At 56.8% G+C, this 8,687-nt stretch overlaps 1 protein-coding gene across 1 annotated transcript; it reads left to right on the top strand.

Moving 5' to 3' along the window:
• The first annotated feature begins 5,262 nt into the window (after positions 1 to 5,262).
• Positions 5,263 to 8,452, top strand: SOX1 (SRY-box transcription factor 1). Its single transcript, XM_066339953.1, has one exon. It carries the CDS (start codon positions 5,845 to 5,847, stop codon positions 6,967 to 6,969), a length of 1,125 nt encoding a protein of 374 aa, XP_066196050.1. The 5' UTR covers positions 5,263 to 5,844; the 3' UTR covers positions 6,970 to 8,452.
• The last annotated feature ends 235 nt before the right edge of the window (positions 8,453 to 8,687 follow it).

Genomic DNA, 8,687 nt, shown 5'->3' with positions numbered 1-8,687 from the left:
TAAAAATGGTCTGGCTATCCTTTTAGGTAGTAACCCCAAACCTTGAAAAACAGGACAGTGCAAACCCTCATCTCTCGGAAGATGCTGTGCCATCTGATCTGCACATATTCCCGGCGTGTGCCTTAGTAATAATAATTTCAAAAGAAATTTTAAAATCTGAACAGACTTGAAAAGTACAACTTTTGTGTAATGTAAGGAGGTGTATTCAGCCTGTTAATCACAGGGAGTTGTGTCATTGGAATGTTATCAATGACTTGTTCAATTTTACTGTAATTACTAACAAAACTAGACAAGGATGGATCACAATACAGTATATTCCTCTTTCGGAACAATATTGTGCTGGAAGTCGAGCTGATGCGTAGCATAAACAAACATTTTAGAAAATGCTCCTGCTGGCAAAACTTCTTAAAGACATGATTCTGTTTTTTCTACCGACTCGAAAGTCCCACCGGGGAAAGGATCGGGAACGTTCCAAGGCGAGGGAACAGAATGTCCTGCGGGGAAGAAAAGGGGGGGAGGAAAATCTCTGCTTAGGCGCAGTCTGGCCGTCTCGCCGTCCCACCTCGCCTGTCCCTCGGCAATGCCGGCCACCCCCGGCACACCTGCCCGCCAGGACCCGCTGTCGCCCTGGGGTGGCCGCCGGCTGCTGCGGAGATCAGACGTGCGGGAAGATCGATACTACTTCTTTTGGGCGCAACGGAAATATATAGCTTATTTTCAAAGCCAGTAAAAGCTAGAAAGGATGGAGAGAAAATAGAAAGGCTGGGATATACAAACTCTTCGGAAGGGGGAAATTTATCGACACTGGAAAGAGCGATGATGAAGAATTCCTTTAGAAAAATGTCTCCAGCCGCCCTTTTATCTGACACAACACATACATAAATAAATGGAAGTACCTACATGGAGCAGCTGCCTGCCCTCCGGCCGCTTTGATTTTGCCCGGAGCAGGCTGGCCCTGAGCACAACCCCGTGCTCAGTGTCGCGCCCCCTGCCCAGCACCCGCGCCCCGGCTGCGGGGCTCCCGGCAGCCGAGCCAAGCCCGCCCGGTTGGGCAGCTGCTCTCATTAGGACTTCAGAAATCTTTCGACCCCGTCCCGTACCACCCTCGGCGTTCCCCCGCCGCGCTCCCGACTTTGCCCAGGGGCACCCCCGCCGGACGGTCTCAGTGCTGGTGGCCCTGGTTGCCCCTTTCCCGCGTGCTCCCAGCGTGGCGGTGGGCGACCCGTTGGTTGGGGTGGAGATAGAGGGAAAGCGGCCCGTGAGCCACGGACCCCCGCTTGGGCCGCCCCGGGGAGTCGCAGCGAGGTCCCGCAGCGGGGCCGCCGCTCGGGTGCCGCTGCTGTCGCAGCAGTCCGGGCTGTCTGGGAGCGGCGGCCGGGAGCGGAGCGCTTACTCTCCTCACGCTTCCAGTTGGTTGGCACGGCTCTCCTGGGCGAAGGGGGGAGACATTTCTCGTCAGGGAATTTTAGCCCTTTCCTCCCCCCCCCCTCCCCTTTTCTTTTTCCCCCTTCCCTTTCATTCATAAACCTGGTGGCTATAGACGCAGCTTGAATATTGACGTCTCTTCCCCCAACTGCTCCTCCGTTAACCCAATTACAGAATTCATCAAGAACTGTGTTGAATTATCTCTTTCCATACAGTATCAGCATTAGCCTAATTAAAAGCTATAATGTCTGATATAATGATTAAATCGTTAGCTCTGCTGTAGGGAAGCAATATTTTGTTTTCCCTTCAATTAGAAGCTGATTGAGGTTTTCAGAGCAGGTCAGCTGTGAAATTTGAATTATATGTGTGAGTACCGTTCACAGGGTGAGCCCCTACTCGAAAGCTCCAGAGATTCTCCATACGCTTTTACCCAGCAAGCTGAGAAAAGACAACAAAACACAGAGAGAGCTCGTAGCTGATTTGGGACTGATGCTGTAGGATGGCACAGAACAGTTGTTAACGCTGGAAAAGAATGCGGGGCTTTATTCAGGCACCCTTTTCCCAACCATTCCATCTCGATTGAGTAGCAAGCAGGTCATGTTGAAAGCTGTGATCTCTGAGTCGCCAAGTCACCGAGGCAGGAAAATGCTTCCCCTCCCTCCTTTGCCTGCTCTTTTTGCTCCCTCTCGGTTTGTTCGCTTTGGTCCAAGTAATGGCACCCCGGTAGCGAGGGAGTGCTTTGCATTTCCTTTTGGCTAGAGGGTTTTGGAATGAAGTGCCAGAGGAGCTGTAACCGATCCCACTCCCTCCCCGCCTCGCGTTTCAGACAGGGCTGGCGAGGGATCCGGCAGCATCTCTCCCGAGCATCTCCCCACGGCATCGCCCCGGCGCGGGCTGGCGCTCGCCGACCCCGACCCGGGGCGAGGGAGGCACGGCGGCAGCCAGCAGACGGCGATCGCCGCCTGCTCCGGGGCGCCCGGCTCGGCCCCGCTGCCGCCTCCTCGTCTGCGGGGGCACAGAGGGACAGAGGGCAGGCACAGCGCCGGCCGGGCCGCGGCGGGCGACCCCCGCCCCGAGGGGGCGGCCCCTCCGGGCGCAGCCGGGCAGGGGAGAGGCACCGCCCGCCGAGGCGCGTCCCGCCTCGCACCGCGGAAGCGGAGGGGAGCCGTGGCCGGGGGAGGTCACTGCGACCGGCCTGCGAGAAGCCCTCGCTGGCACCGTCCCCTCCGCGGGCCCGGCGGGCGGCAGGGGCCGCGCCCGGGCCTTTCGCCTGCCCTGGTCCTGCTCCCAGTGCGGGACCTCCTCTCCGCCTCCTCTCTGCCTTCCCTGCAGCGTTTACCCAGCACACACCACACCCCCGGCCGCCCCCCACCTATTCCCTCCGCCACCCGATTCCTGGTTCATTGCAACCCCACTTTTCTGCAGGGGAAGGTCCAAGGACCTCTCATCTCCGGACGCAGCCCCAGCTTGCACTACGCCAGCCCCGCAGCCACGTCAAACGACACTCTGGAAAGTGCTTGACCTCGCTCCTTGTCCCGTGAGTCGGGATCTGCACTACCTTCACCACGGGAGAAAAGCCCCTGGCTGCCCCCTCGAAGTGGCTTTTACACCTTCCTCCCGCCCGTTCAGTCGTAGACAGCCCCTAGCCCGAGGTGAGCGGGGTGCACCTGGGCCAGAGGCCAGCGAGACTCAGGCAGCAGCATATCCTCGCTACCTGCTCTCTGTCCGCCTTTCTCCCCGCCTCGTGTTCATGGTAATTTGGCTGTTTCTAGGGGCGGAAAGGAGCATTCTATGTTTATTTGCCGGGAGTCAGGGAAAAGAGGGTAAACCCCACAGCGGGAAAAAGTCCAGGAGGGGGTAGGGCCCGGGAGAGCGTGGATTAGCAGCTGCCTCTGCACCAAGGAAGCCAGAGAAGGGAAAGTTCAGCCTCGGACAGTTTCTCTGAACGTGAGGGGGAGGGAAGCTGGTGTGTATCCCCAGTTCCCAGGGATAAGGGTGTGTTCCCACGAGGTCCACTGGCTGGCAGGATGCATAGGACTCATCTGGAAAATATTGCCCTACAGTAATTCGACCCATTTATTTGTCTGGAGGCCTTTAGGTGCCTCTCTATCAAATTTCAGGGAAAAGTACCAGTAGGGCCTTGGGTGGATAATTAGCAAGTCATGCCATCTTCTGTTGCAATTTTAGATCCTCATATCTTCATTTGGCCATTCAAGTGGAAATGCACCTTTCTGCAGAAACCTTCTCCCCCCCTCTCCCTCCCCTCCTATCCCAACTAGGTATTTTTTTAATATATAATTTAGCAATAACAAGGGCCTCCCTTGTTTTGCCACGGCAGATATGGCAACTTGAGAAACTATCAGCTGGAGAAGCGTGGGCCCCTGCAGTCTCCCCAGCACGCTTTGCACCCTTAGGACTGACTGGGAGAGAAGTGCCCTCCCAAAAGCATCGGCACCCAAGTTAACAGCATCACTCAGACTGAGCTCAAAGGCTGGAAGCAGGCTGAGCCTTCGGCCATCAGAAATTGAGAGGCCCTTTCCTCTTCCAAGCAAACCCAGATTATCATGACGAGTCATTGGAAATGAGGAAAAAAAAAAAGTCTAATCCTAGCCCAGTGCCTAAGACTGGAGCTTTGTGTACGGTGCATATTCCTCCTGCAGAAAACTTCTGGTGGCAATAACAGTAATTGAGGGAGTTGCAGCTTGATTCCAGATTTGGATGGCCACTAGGGTCAGGAAAATTAACATGGACTGTGAAAAGAGCAGGCACGCTGTGCGTGCCTTTCTCCACCTGGCAAAGGATGACGGGGGTGGCTGTTTATACATGCGTGGGCATTTGTGCGACGGACTTGCCATTCCTACGGCTGCAATTAAAGACTGCAGCATGAATTTCCATGTAGACCGTTTTCTCCCCCCTGTAAAATAACTATAATCCCACAGGACAGCCAGGGCACAAAGGTGGTCTTTTAATATTTTCAAGGGGGTAAAAAAAATCATACACCTGTACTTACTATATACAAAGATAACATGTTTCCGTGTACCTTCTTTAGTCGCAGGTGCTTTTAACTCCCCTAGGACTAAGTGAAAAACGACTGCGTCCAGCCTCTTCCGCATGCCTGGGCCTGGGAGCAGTTTTAACGCCTGGGAGAGAGGTCTGAGCGGGCTCCGGAGAAACCTCCAGAACGAAGTCCCGCGGAAAAGGCGTGTTTACGGGCCGCTCACAGGGCTGCGGTAGCGGGGCGGACAGCCCGGGGCGCCTCAGCACCCCTAAATGCTGCTCGACGGTCGTCTCAGCGAGGGGCGCGGCCGGCGGGGACGGGGCGGGCGGCGGCTCCGTGCGGCGCTGTCCGGAGGGGCTGAGGGGCTGAGGGGCTGAGGGGCTGAGGGGCTGAGGGGCTGAGGGGCTGAGGGGCTGTCCCCGCCCCGGGGCCGCCGTCGGGGGAGACGCGGCCCCTCCGCCCGCCCCGCGCGCGGCGCGCCCCGCCGCACGTCACCGCTCGGCGCGCGCCATATGCAAATGAGCGCCGGCCGGCGCGCTGCCATTGGCCGCCGCCAGGCGATTTAAGGCGGGCTCGGCGCGCGCCGTATGGCTGCGGCGCCGCTCGCCCGCGCCCCCGGCGGCTCCTCCTCCTGCGCCGGCCCCGTCCCGGCCCCTGCCCGGCCCGTCCCGCCCGGGCCGCGGGAGGGAGACCACCGCCAGCAAATTACTGTGCCGCCGCGCCCCGGCCGCCGGGCTCGGCGCGTGTTTTGGTTGGGCTCCTTCCCCCACCCCCTCCCTCCCCCGATCCTCCTCCTGCCTTTTTTTTTTTTTTTTTTTTTTTTTCCAGTTAACGTTGAAATACTTTTTTTTTTTTTTTTTCGCCTCCTTTTCGCGTGGCGGTAGGTTCTCCTCTCTTCTGCTCCATTCACCTGCGATCAGCGGATGCAAGTCACACACGCTCCCTCCCCTCCCTCCCTCTCTCTCTCCAAGTTAGCAGCAAAGAACAAAAAAAAATTGCTCCGTTAAGGATAAGAGCTGGAGCGGAGGGGTGTGCGCGCGTCTGCCGGGGAGCGCCGGCGAGCGGAGGACACCGCCGACGGCTCCGCACACTCCTCCCGCCGCGCCAAGTGAAGCAGCAAGTTTGCCGTGCACCTGTTTGAGCAGCTCGAACCCCCGTCGCCACCGAGCCCCGAAAGTGATTTGCGAAAGGGAGAAAGTTTTTCGCCGGCAGGGTCGGCGATCGCTCTCCTCGCGGTTTTCTTCTCCTCCTTTTTTTTTTTTTTTTTTTTTTTTTTTTTTTTTTTTTTTTTTTTAATCCACGGCGGTCGCTACCTAGATACAAACGGGTTTTGCCTCGCTCGCTCCCCGTCCTCCCGGGCTCCTCTATGTTTGATTCATTTTTCACGTCTGGCACCGGTGGAAAATAAAAAAGCTATTTGAATGTACAGCATGATGATGGAGACGGACTTGCACTCCCCTGGCGGAGCCCAGGCCCCCACGAACCTCTCGGGGCAGACCGGAGCGGGAGGCGGCGGAGGCGGCGGCGGCGGCGGCGGCGGGGGAAACAAAACGAACCAGGACCGGGTCAAGAGACCTATGAACGCCTTCATGGTGTGGTCGAGGGGCCAGCGGAGGAAGATGGCCCAGGAGAACCCCAAAATGCACAACTCGGAGATCAGCAAGCGCCTGGGGGCCGAGTGGAAAGTCATGTCGGAGGCCGAGAAGAGACCGTTCATCGACGAGGCGAAGCGGCTGCGGGCGCTGCACATGAAGGAGCATCCGGATTATAAATACCGGCCACGGCGGAAGACCAAGACCCTACTCAAGAAGGACAAGTACTCGCTGGCCGGGGGGCTGCTGAGCGCCGGGTCGGCCGGGGGAGGCCCGGCCGGCGTCGGCGTGGGCATGGGCGTCGGCGTCAGCCCTGGCGGCGTCGGGCAGCGGCTGGAGAGCCCCGGCGGCACGGCCAGCGGCGGCTACGCGCACATGAACGGCTGGGCCAACGGCGCCTACCCGGGCTCGGTGGCGGCAGCGGCGGCGGCGGCGGCGATGATGCAGGAGGCGCAGCTCGCCTACAGCCAGCACCCGGGCAGCGGGGGGCACCCGCACCACCCGCACCCACATCACCCGCACCATCCGCACAACCCGCAGCCCATGCACCGCTACGACATGGGTGCCCTGCAGTACAGCCCCATCTCCAACTCGCAGGGCTACATGAGCGCCTCGCCCTCGGGCTACGGCGCCCTGCCCTACGGCTCCCAGCCCCACCAGAACTCGGCGGCGGCAGCGGCGGCGGCGGCGGCGGCGGCGGCCGCCTCCTCGGGTGCCCTGGGCGCCCTGGGCTCGCTGGTGAAGTCGGAGCCCAGCGTGAGCCCGCCCGTCACCTCGCACTCGCGGGCCCCGTGCCCCGGGGACCTGCGGGAGATGATCAGCATGTACTTACCGGCCGGGGAAGGCGGGGATCCGGCGGCCGCTGCCGCCCAGAGCCGGCTCCACTCCCTGCCCCAGCACTACCAGAGCGCCAGCACGGGGGTGAACGGCACCGTTCCCTTGACGCATATCTGAGCCCCCGCCAGCACCGGAGCGCCGGAGGCAGGCGCGGACGCGGGCACCGGCTCGGCCCCCGGCCCCGGGCCGGCCCGCAAGACTGCGCGCCCCGCCGCTGCCACCGCACGCTCAGCCCCGGCCGCCTGCCCGCGCCCCGGCCCGCGCCGCTCCTGCCCCGCTCCCAGGGTCCCCCCCTCTTATTTTTGCCTCTCGCGCCCCTTCCCTCCAGCCCTCCCCCGCCTCTCTCCTCTTTTTTTTTTTTTTTTCTTCTTCCTTCCTTTTTGTACAGAAATGTTTTGATGTTCTTGTAATAATAATAATAAATAATAATAATAATAACGCGAGAGAAAAAAGGTAACGGTTGTTTTACTTAACTCTTTTTTTTTTTTTTAGGACTAGTTTATGAAACTAGTTTTAGACTGAACTTCTGTGTTTTATCGAGACTTTTTGTACAGTATTTATCATTCACCCAAGGGACATAGAGCGTTTATTTGCAAAAGAGTAGAAAGAGAAAGAAAGAGAGAAAGGGGGGAAATGGCGGCGAAAAAAAAAAAAACCACAATAATAAACATACAAAGTTGTAGGTGATGCCAACTTTTGTACCGCGCGGAACCGCTACGATTTCAGTCACGGATCGCTTCTTGCGAAGGCTTTTTATTGACTAATTAACTCGGAGTTGATGAGGAAAGAGGTCTCATTTATTGCTCATGTACTAAGACAAATCCAAAAGAACACTTAAAAGTTTTTTGTAGATATTCTCGTGGGTTTGTTGGGTTAAGATTGGGGGGGGGGGGTCCGTTACTTGTTTGTTTATTTATAAAACTTTTTTTTGTTTTGGTTGGAAGCTCCACTTTTTTTCCCCCGGGGTTCGTTAAACTTTATTGTACCTGGATATTTTTATTTGTTTGTTTTCTCTTTGATTTTTTTGATTTTGTTTTCTTTTTGTATCATTTCTTGTAAATGCATTTTGTGAAATAATTTTTATTTAGGCGGTTCGCAGGAAATTCGATTGTGTATATAGTTTACTAAAAAGCCTTTCTGCTAAATGGAAATCCTAAGAATGCGGTCTTTTTTTCTTTTTTTCTTTTTTCTTTTTTTTTTCTTTTTTTTCTTTTTTTCCCCTCTGTTTTGGTTAAATAAATTTCAGAGCAGAGAAAGTCACCTGTATAAAAAGAAAACTGGCTGGAGAACATAGTGGTGTTTACCATGGGAAGCCTGGAGACACAGCAGGGAAACCTAGATTTTGGGAAGGAAGTTCTAAGCAGCAGCGGCAAAGAGAATGAAGTGCAGTCTGCTGTAAATATCGATGTTCCCTAATCTGGGTAAATCAGGAGGGATGAAGGTAGATTTATTTTAATACTCGTTCGTTACTGCAAGGGAAGGCAGTTTACCGCGCTACTTCTCTAGCCGTGAACGTTCATTTTTGTGGATTTTATGGCTGGGCTGGTGGTCTGGACTTTGCCGAGGCCTTAAGTTTTCCCCTGGGGTGTGATCGGGCGCTGCCCGCCCCTGCTCGCCTCTGGCCGGGAGCTGCCGGCGGCCCGGGGGGCGCCCACCCCACCTCCCCGGGAAACGGGAGGACACCGTCCAGCGCCGCACTTCCCCTCTAATTTACGGCATGGAAAGAGAAAGCGCCTCTTTTTGCGCGTCCAGAAAGGAAAAGCGACCTCTAAACCTCAAGCCCGAAAAGCAGTCCCATCCCTCCGGAGCCTTCCGGGGGCCGAGCGGGAAGCGGC

Source organism: Sylvia atricapilla, chromosome 2 (assembly GCF_009819655.1).
Source record: "Sylvia atricapilla isolate bSylAtr1 chromosome 2, bSylAtr1.pri, whole genome shotgun sequence".
Classification (NCBI taxonomy): domain Eukaryota; kingdom Metazoa; phylum Chordata; class Aves; order Passeriformes; family Sylviidae; genus Sylvia; species Sylvia atricapilla.
Note: the sequence above shows the minus strand (reverse complement) of the source record. Positions and strands in the feature narration are given on the sequence as shown.